This window comes from Bombus flavifrons, chromosome 7, assembly GCF_040668555.2.
Source record: "Bombus flavifrons isolate JBK064 chromosome 7, iyBomFlav1_principal, whole genome shotgun sequence".
Lineage (NCBI taxonomy): Eukaryota > Metazoa > Arthropoda > Insecta > Hymenoptera > Apidae > Bombus > Bombus flavifrons.
In genome coordinates, this window is record NC_138448.1 from 1,836,732 (window position 1) to 1,849,781 (window position 13,050).

Below are 13,050 nucleotides of genomic sequence, written 5' to 3' on the forward strand. Positions count from 1 at the left end.
CAGAGTACGTCGGAGAGGAAGGAAGACAGCCTACGAGCACAGTTCGTATTACAGAGACCCCGGCAAGATCTTCGCGTTTTGTCAACGGGAAAGGAACCGACCGAAGCAATTTGTCCTCCGTACGTGCGTTTCTTTATTATTCATCCCATGGAAACGTCCCGCGTTACCATTACGTTCGCCCGTTTATACGTTCTATCAAAGACAATCGGTTCAGTTTCCTCGAGCTCCTTCATTCTAGATCCCGCGATTGCTTTCCAAGTACACCAGCCGCGAATAATATTAACATTCGATAAAGCGAACCTTCTCGTTCCACCGTATTAGCAACCTGTTGACTTTCATATATCCTCGATCAGAGTCTCAAGTATTTATTCGCCTCTCTGGTCGTTAAATCTCAGTGGTTTACGCGTTCGATTATAAAATGCGTTTCATTCTCGTTAGCAATCGTGTCGGTGATATTTCTTTGCCCACGTAACGCGTAATAGAGACACACGGAACGAACGAAAGAGGCTGAACGAGACTTAAGCAACAAGATGTCACGAGCGATTCTGAACTTCCCCGCAATTAGCGATTGCATAAGCGATCGGTATTACGGCTCAGTCTGTCGATGCTTCTCTCTCGACCTTTGATCTCGACGACGTTGCACTGATTGACGTTGAAGCAACGTCGTGATCACCGCGCCTACCCGCGGAATCCCATCGATAAGACCTCGGCAGATCGAGACCGATCGCCGGTACCCTTGGACACGGGATCGCGGCATTTTGTTCCGCTAGCCTATTGTCATCGATCCCGGCCACGATCCTACGACCCACTTAACACGATCAATTACGCGTACGAGCAATCGGTCCTCGATCCGCGATCCTTGCCAGCAATTATAAACACGCTCGATTAAAACTCGACTCGTGACGCGGTCACGTTGCGTTCCTTTCGAGCCAGGTGCGTTCTGAAACGCAGGCACTCTAATCTGTATTCCCATGGAAAACCAGCCGTTTCGTTTCCTCCGCGATTTACGAGCTTTCTATCCAACGTTCCCGATACCAGGATGAAGAACGCTAGGCGGACGATTAAAATGCGAGAGTAGACTTATCAGCTACTGGCAAATTCCGGCCGCGTCGCCCGGTGGTCGGCAATTAACACCGAACGAAACACTAGCTTTTCCACGGTCCCGATTTCAAAAGGCTCTTTCCACATGTATTATGTATTTCGTTCGAATTTGTGTCCCGATTCCGTGGAATCGTTCGAGGCACGAGGCTGGATATCGTTGCTCGTAAAAATAGTAACCGAGGGTAATTAGTGTCGATTGGAAGAGTTGCTACGTGTGGCCCCGCGATATGGATAACCCCTTTCCGTTGATTTAACCATTGGCCAGCGAACGGTTCCACTTTAGACCAATCAGCCAGCCAACCGACTAAGGTTAATTAAACTCAATTAAAAGCGAAGCGATACCAACCGCCCTCGCGTTGCTTTTCCAAGCGAGCCGAGATTTTCTTTTCGAATCGCGCTATTGTCGTGTTATTGGAGAACGCGGAATAATAACGATTCGTTCCTGGTTTTTCTTGCAGACGACGAACGTGGGCGGCAGCAGCGTAGTGGAAAAGCTATCGTTCTACAACCACACGGAATGCGAGTGTCGAGAGAGAACCGAATACGACACGAGCAACGAGAAACCCTCCGAACAGAGAGTCTACAGGCATCATCAGTCGTCCCCGCAACCTCAGAACATGAGAAGGGCACAGCCGAGAAAGCCGTGAGTTCCCTCTTACATCTATGTACATATACCTGCATCGATCGCTTTCATACCAGTTCATATGCTTTTCTCCACCCTTCGCTATTTCGATATCGGCTGTTATTGGCTCCATCAGCGACTAATTTGTAATTTCGAATTGATTAGGTGCCGGTGTCCTTCGGAATTCACACCGAGGATGACGCCCGAAGGCGTCTGCCAGTGCACTTGCTTCGAAACTGATCAGAATTGCATCAAGATCAAGCGAGGAAAAGGATTCTTCTCCCTTCGCGATAGATTGTGAGTAACATTTTTCAGCTACTTTTCTCGTAATAACGAGAGTATACGAGTTCATTACGTCGAATTGCAGATGCATTCAAAATGAGGAGTGCGCGATGCCAACCTGTGAGTTTGGTGAATACATGGGGCGACGAGGCAAGTGTCCTCGGAAACAAGACAAATTCGATGCGATTGCCAATTACCACACGAACTTTAACCACCGATACAGAAGCTAGAGAAGCAGGAGAGAAAAGAGAGCAAGTGTTAATGAAGAAGAAACCGAGGAGGAAGAAGAAGAACGAACAAGTCAAAAGTGCGTGGAACGCGCGCGACGTACATGAAACGAACGGTGCCATCTTTTCCGAGTACCTTTGCGTAAGACTCGATATATGTATACATATGTACCCCTCCAAGCAGTTATATATAAATGTACCCTGCTATTTCCGCCGTCAACCTTGTCACTATATTTTGTCCTTTTTTTTCTATCGTTACAAATGGAGAAAAGTTCGAATCGGTGATTGAGTACAGTGATTAGACACATAACGAAGCGCTACTATAGTCGACCGTGATTATTCGTATCATACGTATCATTATACGTTCCGATATTAATCGCCCTTTGATTCTTCTCGAACAGCAAAGTTTGGATATTAGTAAAAATAGAAAAGCTTCTTGTGTAATCAGTTTACAATATAGTTCGTTATACTCGAATCTTGATCCAGGCACTGTTCAAAGATCGAGGGGCACGAATACTTTGATTTTGTAAATTTCAAATAACCGATTTGTTCAGCTGTGGCTGAAATTTAGTAGATCTGATGAGAGAGAGAGAGAGAGAGAGAGAGAGAGAGAAAGAGAGAGAGAGAGAGACGCGATTGCTCCTTGTAGCCAACAGCGCTAGCAGCGCCAGTTTTAGAATTGGTGACAAAAGACTTGATTGTCATAGGACCACGAGCCTAGTCCGAGATCCTGTCCCTATTCTGTACCAGACGATTCTCTTTGAGAGTTCAATAGACTAAGCGATAGACTAACAGACAGTCGATCGGCTATGTAGAGAATATCGATGGTTGTATACCAAAGCGAAGAAACGATGAACGCGAGAAGTAACTGCGCAGAGATCTAACATGAGTCCGTCAATGTACTCGTTGTTCTTATGTTCCCGCATGAATACGCCGAGGACATTTAGAAATCGTGCCATAACGTGGCATCCTTGTTCCATTATGTCTATATGTATTTTATAAAAGAGCAAATCGACACGACAGCAACAAAAGACGAATGGTACGAGCAAACAACGAATATTTGCTCGATGAATCCACCGCAGGATCATCGTTAACCTATACAAACGACGGACCTTCGAAGTATACGAGAAGAAAAGGAGCAAAGTACGATTGACTCGATGTGTTATTCGAGCTGTGAACATTTCGTATCGCACCCCCTAAACGTGTTTTGTACGCTTTTATATACATTATTATAATATGTACGTACGTAGTAGCCGACTTGATCGTGAAATCGATTTCATAGCCGATCTAGCATTTACGTGGCCACGGAAACATCATGTACAATCGGGTGTAGATTACCATTTCACTTGCACTCAATTTCACTCCTGAAACTTTTATGCGCGTCCATTATGAACTACGATCTGAAATTGTCATTTCAAATATGACGAAAACGTATTCATACAGATGGCATTCAGTCGCGCTATTGACTATTTAATCTTTTACGCTTGATCTGTGGTCGAATGTACACGATGAATCAAGACCGTCTTTTTCGATCTTTTTATGTCGAATATTCTATCGTTAATCGCGAATATGTACAGAACGCCATTCGACATTCAGCTTACTATTGTACTCGCTACCACTTCTAGGCAATATACATATATAGACGTAGGCAACAAATCAAGCAGTACAGTTGTATAAAGAAATTCATGAGTATCATTTCAATAAAATTTCAATTTACCTTTAAGCAAATTTCGTGGAGTTTCATCTTATCCGGATCGATATTCGATGGCACTATATTCATCTTAATTACTAGGAACACTTTAATAATGCTTCAAATATACACCCGCGTGCGCGGGACAGTCGAATTATATTTTATGTAAAAAATGGCGCGACAAGCTTCTAAAGGTCACACTATCGCCATCTAGTAGTCACGTTAGTAAATGCAGTTTTTCTCCCGAGATATGGCATTAATATTCTAAACATATACATATGTTGTAAGAAATTGTTATACGTATTATTACTCATTTTACATTTCATTTTTTATGTTAATAAATCTTAGACTTATTACAATAACCACTATTCCTTTCTACATACATATAAACATATATATATACTTTTCGCTTAAAATAATCGTTGCCAGTCACAGGTGGCGATAAAACGAATTTGTCAGTTGTCAATGAGTTTTCGTACATTTCGGACCGTGAAATATTAGAAGTTTCAACTTTAATAATATAGGAATGAAATATGAAATTTCCTATTTATATACGATAAATTTATTTGTAACTATTTTTGTGAATGATGTTTAAGTTTATCTATCATGTGTAATGTAAATGAAACTGCAATGTACGACTATTGTCATGTAAAATAAATGCACAAACAAACGTGCCAAAATTTACTAAATTTTGTTATTTATAATTCGAAATACACAGAAAGTTCTACGGAACTTACAAATTATGGAGACTGCTCAAACGTTGTACCTTAACCTCTTTGGTGAGGACAAAATTCACGTTTTGAAGGAAGTAAGTACTACAATGATCAACGGAGTAAGAAATTATTTATTTGTTGAAAAATTAATCCGTATAATTTAGTTGTTACACGCTTGCGTGGATGAAATATGTGGCAGACCAGGTCCAACCTATCATAAGTTCGTAAATAGCATGGATTGGAGTAAAGAAGAATACGAAGAAACATATAAATTAATATCTATGCTCCTGAGAAATCCAGCTTCATTATATTTAACAGAAGAAAAGGTATGTTTAATATTCTCATGAAACAAATAAAACTTTCATATTAGTAAATATAATTCTCTTTAGATGCCACAAGAGTACCACGAATTACCTGAGCAAATTCAACAGAATATATTATCGTGTTTGAAAGTGAGAAGACAACAATTAACAGATGCATTGTTGATGGAATACTCTAAGGAAAAGCACGACACAGTAATTGACTTTGACTGGAGATTAAAGGTAAACTAATACAAAAATTTGTTCAAGGTACATTGCTATTAATTGCGTTATTCTTACAGCTTGTAATGGGGTCTAGCAAATTAGCTTCATTAAGAGAGCCCCTTCTTCAGTTAGACCTCATTCTTGAAAGTAAGGACTCAAAACGTATTCTAGATTTGGAATTAAGCAAAGATGAATTGGACACGTTTATAAATACCATGGAAAATATAGTGCAATAATTCAGATGTAAACAAATTAATCAATAATAAAAGGATTTGTTATACTCAATGTATAATCGCAGTAAATTTCCAAGATCAAATAAGTACACGTGGTTTTACACTTGTTTCACAGTTTATTATAGGTTATAGATAAATGTAGAATAGTTTAATTACTATTATAACTGCTCATCGAAGATACTGAAGACTGTTGGTCTGTGTCCGAGGCACTATCGACTCAAAAATCTCATTTACAATTTTGTAGTTCCGACGCGCAAAATAAATAAACGAGGAGGCTTGCGTCGATGGTGCCTCAGCGTTAACGATTGATAATTCGAGTGCACAGATCAGTCGGGTTCAAGGATTTTTTTTTTTTATTTTTTTCCTTTTTTAAATAAAAAGTTCGCTCTCGTCGCCAAAACTTGCCTCGAAAAAATTTCGTTGTAAAGATCATTACGGACAATATATTTAATGAAAGGTTTACTATACAACTTTTAATTTTACCTCTTTCTCCTTACTCATTATATATCGTTTAAAAATCAATGCCGGTCGCGGGCACAATGAACGCTCGCTCCATTAACACTTACATGTATTCTGAGATTTTGGAGCATTTACATATATGCGCTTTTCGTTTAACTTTACGATCTACGCTACGATCTTAATAAAAAAAGCTGTCATAAGTAATTATTTACTCCTGAAGATCCGTAGAAACGAATCCGTTTTGAATGGTAATTGTGCATGTTTCGTAATTGTAATTAGGCGATATTTTAGTGATTATTATAAAATTACGAATAGGCTTCCTCGTAAGTATTCTCGTATGGAGAAGTAGCATTCCGAAGGACAAACGCCGAATTTACACAAACGCTTTCTCTATGTCTAGATTATATATCACTTACACTGTCTCGACATACTGTATGTTTTCCTTATCTCGTGTGTTGCATTATACGTATGTACGCATTGGCGTGTAATGTCCTTACATGTGTGTAATTGTATCGAGTGCTCGCGCGTACCAAAGTCATACGTAGAAGTGTGCAGTTCCTCGTTACAACATAAAACCTCTCGATTGTACAATTATAGAGAAAAACAAGGACCGCGAAAGAAATACGAGCAAAATAATCGACTGTCCTTAAAATCGCGATGCGAGTGTTTCATTACTCGTGCGCTTTGACATATCTTTTAATAACTTTTTTCTTCTCGCTCTGCTTTCGTCCATCCTATCTCTCTTCCTTTTCTGTTCACACTCTGGCGAAGAGACATATCCCAAATTATTCTTTCCTATTTCCCTTGTTTCTTTCCTTGACACTCGATATTCACTCTCTCATTTTCTTCTCTCTAGCTCTCACGCTCTCTCACGCATTCGAACACACACGCACACCTTGTTCTATCAGTCTCTGATCTTCCCTTGTTTTTTTCTTTTTTTTTTTCTTTTTTTTTATTACAGCTTTCTTGTTCTTTATACTCTCTCGATATAGCAATACATATGTAGTTACGAGGGGTTGCGCCTCGATGAGTATTTTTTTTTTTTTTTTTTTGGAATACGCGACATACGAAGATTTTGTTACCATTATTTATTTTGTTTTAATTCGAATGTTCGTTTGTATCGCTTGTCCGCCGCGCGATGGTCACATAATACGATTTATGTATAGCAACAATGACAGGTTCTAAATTTTTTACACAGCAGGGCCACTTGTTACGATGTTACAAATAAGCACGGCCCACGGTTGAAAATATTTCATTCGTGTCGAAAAAGAACAGTAAGAATTATCTGCTTCGATATACCATCCGCGAACGGCACTACACATTTTCAGAATCATTTCTTTTTTCTTTTTTTTTTTTTTTTTTTTATCTGGCTCATCCTCGTAACCCCGTTCTCTTGGATGATACAACCGTTCACGATTCGTGAACTCTCTCTTTCGCCCTGCCGTCAAATGCCATCTAATAATTATTAATAGGCCTACTATAAAGTCTATAATGTTCTCGCGATGTCACGGTCACATCGTTCCATTTTTTTGTTGCTCGTAACGAAAGAACGTTATTTTCTGTTTAGTTGCAGGAATGGTCCAAATATACATATCTATATAATATACTTTTTTGGTTTTAACGAGAGAAAAGAACTTTCTTCTTCCCAAAATACAATTCGGTTAGTGGTGTTTATTCGTTTATGTTGTTTTGGTAATGTGCTTCCGCGATAATTTCCTGTAAACAGCAAATACATTACACGTTCGATAAGAATGCGCATACAAGCATTTGTCGACAAAAATAACTTGTATACTCTACTTACGTTCGTATTACACTCGATGGTTGCTGCCGCAACAGCCTTATCGCTTATGTCCATCTCTTCGATAGCCTTTAACAAAAAAAAGAAAATGAGATAACTATTAATAGTTGCATCGTCGAACTACGTCTATATCTTACAAGTAAAGAATTAAACTATATTAAGATGCTAATCAGATGGCCCCTCGCACTTTATTCTTCTTTGGACATTAAACTGCGTTAATGGTCTCAGAATCGCTCGCGCTAACCCGCGCGAACGATCTGTTGGCGATCATCATATATTGCGTATTTACAACGTTTACTAAAGATAGGAGCGTATAGAGTACAAAATCGGGTTGACACAATATTACCTTAGCTACCGATGCGACATCCTCGGTAATGGCTGGGGCAGATGGTGGAGAGGCGGGTACCTCGCTTGGGACGGCTGGTGTAACCTTGATAGCATCGGTTGAACTTTCTGTCGTACTGTCATGAGCCACGTTATTTTCTACTGGGGCCTCGGGTTCGGGAGTGCTCTGTAATGTATATATCTCCTTGTTAAAGGATTCGATCGGAGAAGTTGGACGTCCGCAACAAGTCCAAATCCCAACATGCTACGAGGATAAAAGACGTAAAGGTCGATTCTGTCGAGCCACTTGAGAAACGAACAATAAGGATTATTTTCCCATAGACAAGTAAATAGATACTCGACATGACTACCATAAGGACGACCACCATGTGGCGGGACAGAATCGCTCCTCATGCTTTTCGAACAGCGCAAAGAATTGGAAACCCTGCTGATAAACCCTCGAATAAGAAAACTCTGCATGCGCAATACAAGATGCTAACGACAAAACAGATGCAATTACGGAAAGAGCATATGATAGTATCGATGTCTAATAAATAAGTTCTATGCCATAATTAAGTTCTAAAAACCTCAGCTATTTACGTGTATACAATTAGTTTAATGTTTACGTCTATCAATGAGATTCACGCTAGAAATTCGTCTAAGTCGAGCGGCTATGTTATATTAGTGACAGCGTTCCGACGAAAAAGAAATTTTCTACGGAAACTGGACTCGACTAGTGCAGCGAATGTTTCTTGCTCGTTTATCTATGTGTCGAGCTACAAATGCTCTACTTTAGCGCCTCGATTCGAATAACAAGTCGTGTTAATATTGTCAAGAAAACCAAGAGGCAAACAACACAGGTGATGGCAGTAACGGTTGTTCTGGTAATGGTTGGTGGTGGAAGCGTCATAGGAGTTGTCAGCAACAGAGTAGACGTGTTGTTAATCACGTTCGACAGAACGAAGGATGCATTCGACGAGACCCTTTCTTTTTAAAAAACGCTGGATCGTGTGTTAAGGACCAGAGACAGAAAAGAAAAGAAAGTGAGAGAGAGAGAGAGAGAGAAAAGAGAAAGAGAGAGAGAGAGAAAGGACATATACCATGAGGGGAGAATGTGTTTTGCGACACAATCGATTCTGTTTAGATTTTCTATTCCATATCGTGCATGGAGATACGCCGAGACAAGGATTTTGTCGATCGTTTAGATGAAATTCGTGCAAAAACCCACAGACGTCGATGTGCCAGTCTCGGTCTCATTCGATTACCCTTCGTCGAGAGAACGTCGTAAAGCGAAGGTGAGAAATTGAGATACCGAGGATGATGGTCGATTATCTGGGATTCGATGTGTGGAGGTTTGAACGAAGGTACAAAACGCGATATGTGTCGGGCGACAGAGCACTGGACAGAGCATCGGGACATGGGGAAAACGGGAGAAAGTCGATATTTTCAGACTATATTCACAGAGACGATTGGTTTGTGCGGACCGTACGACGAGATACTTGGAACGAGGCGCCACCAAAGGTATTTGGCTGCCTGAATTCATGCCAGGAGGTTGTGTTACATGTTAGTCACCTGATGGATCTCCTGGATAGTAGTCGACGACGTGGCGTTGTTTGACAACTGACACGAAACCGAGCTTTCTTCCTGCTTCTCAGTCTCCGCCAGAGACTCTGCTAACCTCTCCTTTAATTCAATGTCGGACTCATTGTACGAATTGAGGCTTATCGACACCGATTCCATCTTGAACTCTCGATTGCTCTGGTCGTCGTACAACAGTGTTTGTGAGGAGTCTTTTGTGGATGTTGTTAGGCCAGACGTGATACTGACATTGGACAAAGGACTGGGGCTTCTAGGCGGTATCGGTAGTGTCTCTGTCGGGTTTCTTAAACTGGACGCGTTCTCGTCGGGAATTGGAAGCTCGCTATTCGTTTCGGACATATTGAGCGGACAAGAGAGCTCTTCCGGCGGTAAGGGATATTTGAAGGAATCTAACTGTTGGGTCGTATCCTCAAGGGCTGTGGGAAAATTGTCCGTGAGACCAGGAACGTCTTTCAGCCTGGACGAAGAGAGATTCGCTTGAGTTTCGTTCGCGAGATACGTGGTTTTTTCGCTAACAGGACAGGGCGGCAGACTGTCTGACATTTTCAACGACGCGTCATCTGCCTGGGGAACGGGAATATCCGCGCTAGAACATTCGTTCGTCTGTTCCGGCAGTGAAAGAGGAGATCCGTCCACTTTTTGTGCGTGTTCTACGTCTAAAATCTGAGACTCTGTGTGAACAACGGGGGAAGGCACTGTGATCGAATTGTCCGCCATGTTTACGGTTTCTAAATCAAATTTTTCCTGAGGACTAGGTACAGGTGATTCTGACAAAGGTGGAGGCGGCATGGGCATCGACTCCTCCTCGTTCCTAATCATCTCGGGTGTGTCTATCACTTTGTCGATAATGTTCTCGATCGTGGAATCGGTAATAGGCGTAACAGGATCGATCACCGCTTCGTTAGAAACAAATGGATCTTTCGATTCTTCCGGTACTTCGGAAATGAGAATTTCTTCCGTAGGTACGGCAACGTCGGGTTCCGTTTCCGTTTCCAATTTATCGTCCACTTCCGGAATGACTTGGACCGACTCGATATCTACCTTCGAATTATCCGCTACTTCTTCGACGAGCGTTTCCGTCACTTCCTCGTCCTCCGGAATGACAACCGCTGGCTTTGCCTCTACTAAGATTTCTTCGGAAATCGGAACGGGACCTTCTTCGGATTCCACGATCGCATCAACGGTCAAAACTGGTGGATCGATAACGGCGGCTTCTTCCACTCGCTCGATATCTTCTTGAACAACTTCGTTTGGCTCGATAATCTCTTCGACTGGTTCTTCGACACGTTCCTTTATATTGACCGATTCCGGTACCTTTTCTTTCTCGCGTGCAACGAACTCCTCCTTCACTACGTTCTCTAGAACTACTTGCGACGTTTCGTTTTCAATCAACTCGCCGCCGTCGAGATTGCTAACTCTATCCGATAACTGCGAAGGTTGTTCGACCTGTATCTTTTGCGAAGGATTCGCGCCATTTTCATCGACTTTGAACTCGCAAGACTTTTCAACGTCGCTCCCCTCGGTAAGGGGTGTTGTCTCTCTTAAACATTTTTGGTTGATATCGCTCTCAGATGATGGTTGTTTCAGTTCGTTAACTGGAACGCTATGAAGACTTTTTGCATCACTCTCGAGAGACGGGAGAGCGTCGACCTCGGTAGTCTTATTGGCGTCACCGGCACTAAGCGACTCTAAATTCTTGGTAACATCGTCCGGAGGATTAGGCGCGTCTGTATCTATCAGCGGCAGAGCTTCTACGCTCTCAGGGATAAGAGTCGATTTTGTTGGGGGTTCGTCGACAGAAGAAATGGGCGGTCGCATCTGGGGAGTCGCATCGAGAGATTCCGCGGCTGGTGTTGACGGGTCGTTACGTTCTGGGCAGAGGGAAGATAAGGCTGGTGATGTAATTATATCCTTGTCAGCAGCCTCGGCAGGCAGCTTAAGGGCCTCCGCTAGCGCGGTCGCGGTCGCCGCGGCCTGCTGAGCCTGCTGCAAAGGCGACGTATCTATGGGGGTTGGTGGTGGACTGGACGGAGGCAAGGAAGGAATATCCTCACTGGTTTTCCTCTCAATGATAGACGGCGTAGCGACTGTCTGGACTCGGAATACGGAGACTTCTACCGGGTCCGCTATGAACTGACCACCGGCTGGACTGACCTCGACTACTTTTTTCTCGGCCTCCACTTTTTCGATCTCCTCTTTCTTTTCCTCGACAGGGTTAAGAGTTGGGGCAGAGGGAGTGGGTTCCTCTGTCTTTTCCTCGGTAGGGCTACTAGCGGCCGATGCTGGGCTTTCTTCCTTCGCCTCGGTCGACGGTGTTGGTGCCGCTGCTACAGGGGCGGCTTCGTTCTCCGCTGTTGGACTACTTACTGCTGATTTTTCTTCAACCGGACTACCTGCCGTGGCTGATCCACTTTCCGCTTCTTCACCACCCTGCAACATTTTCGTAGAAATCGTTTATATAAAAAAAGAAAACGATATATCGAGTGGAAAAATGAACAATTTCAAGCGCGTTAACCAACGCAATCTTCACGGCAGGCTATGCGATATTGTGTTGGAAAAAGAATGCCGGTTCATCGAAGCACGATATTATTTTTTTTCTTTTTTTTTTTATTCATCGTGGAGGGTGACCAACTTAACAGTTGTCGCCCGTGCTCTCGAAGCTGGGGTATGCTCTCTAAGCAATTCGAATAGAAAGAAGGGTGAACAACCTAGCGACTCGTAGACAAGAGAAGTTCACAGAAGGGTGGATGTTCCCATAAGGGATACGCACAGGGGTACAAAAATGAGAGAACCATAGGGTGCCGAGGTACGAACGTCATCCTTTCAGGGGTAGCCAATCGTGTCACTGTGTCAGCGAGCGCTCGTTACGAGCGAGACGTAATTGATTCTGATTTTATTAATAACGTGCTCCACTGTTGCTTCTAAAACGCGTATCTGGCATCCGAGTCGAGTTGTCGCTTGTAGAACGTGTCCTCCGAATTCCAAAGAAAGAGACACTGTTACTCGAGGCCAATAGGTGTTATTCGTTCCTCGATATTCGTTCAACTAAGAAGCACGTAGACCTTGATTCCAGCCATCCTCACGGCTTGACGCAAATAGAAAAAATATGAGTAGAACGAAATCAATTCTTGAAACCGAAGAGGGAAACAGAAACCGGACGTGCGGAACGCAACGCGTGCTTTATCGTCTGCAGACCTCGTATCGATCGGCTGGTTAAGTGAAACCCCTTCTCGCCGTTCCTCCCATGCTTTTTCGTAAAGGGTAAGCCTCTCGCTTAAAGAATTACAGCCCCTGAAGGGTTCTACACGAGGGCTTTCTAAAGCGGAGTGTTTTTTCTCAGACGGTTCCGATTCCCGTGTTTCGCCAGCACTGTGTACACAATTTTTTCAAGTAAAGAAATTTTCCACGTGAAACGATGCTCTCTACATTCTTCCGTACTATCTCGGAATATTTCGCCTCTAGCTAAAGACGAAGGAAC

The 13,050-nt window shown here is 42.6% G+C and overlaps 3 protein-coding genes across 12 annotated transcripts in view; 2 read left to right on the top strand and 1 right to left on the bottom strand.

Annotated features, from left to right (window-relative positions):
- The window catches only part of LOC138181449 (uncharacterized), a 58,413-nt gene extending 55,961 nt beyond the window's left edge, over positions 1-2,452 (top strand). The window contains exons 4-6 of the mRNA XM_069116250.1: positions 1,560-1,744; positions 1,889-2,020; positions 2,091-2,452. Coding sequence (XP_068972351.1) covers positions 1,560-1,744; positions 1,889-2,020; positions 2,091-2,235 — 462 coding nt within the window. The 3' untranslated portion in view covers positions 2,236-2,452. The remainder of the gene's footprint in view (positions 1-1,559; positions 1,745-1,888; positions 2,021-2,090) is intronic.
- A 1,642-nt stretch (positions 2,453-4,094) lies between these two features.
- On the top strand, positions 4,095-5,444 carry LOC138181457 (COMM domain-containing protein 8). 3 transcript variants are annotated; one of them, XM_069116271.1, is made up of 5 exons: positions 4,095-4,205; positions 4,641-4,730; positions 4,800-4,961; positions 5,025-5,177; positions 5,237-5,444. In XM_069116271.1, the coding sequence occupies exons 2-5, from the start codon at positions 4,665-4,667 to the stop codon at positions 5,393-5,395; spliced, it is 540 nt and encodes a 179-aa protein (XP_068972372.1). In that variant the 5' UTR covers positions 4,095-4,205; positions 4,641-4,664; the 3' UTR covers positions 5,396-5,444. The 3 variants fall into 3 exon arrangements, with proteins under 3 accessions (XP_068972372.1, XP_068972373.1, XP_068972371.1); XM_069116272.1 differs by lacking the exon at positions 4,095-4,205 and adding an exon at positions 4,300-4,554; XM_069116270.1 differs by lacking the exon at positions 4,095-4,205 and having other exon boundaries at positions 4,304-4,730.
- Positions 5,445-5,807: 363 nt separating this feature from the next.
- LOC138181447 (A-kinase anchor protein 200) overlaps positions 5,808-13,050 on the bottom strand; it is a 61,531-nt gene continuing 54,288 nt past the window's right edge. For all 8 annotated transcript variants that reach the window (XM_069116243.1, XM_069116241.1, XM_069116240.1 and 5 more), the window contains 5 exons: positions 11,627-12,002; positions 9,546-11,443; positions 7,996-8,160; positions 7,653-7,718; positions 5,808-7,567 (listed from right to left, as the gene is read on the bottom strand). In XM_069116243.1, the coding sequence (XP_068972344.1) occupies positions 7,523-7,567; positions 7,653-7,718; positions 7,996-8,160; positions 9,546-11,443; positions 11,627-12,002 (2,550 nt within the window). In that variant the 3' untranslated portion in view covers positions 5,808-7,522. The remainder of the gene's footprint in view (positions 7,568-7,652; positions 7,719-7,995; positions 8,161-9,545; positions 11,444-11,626; positions 12,003-13,050) is intronic.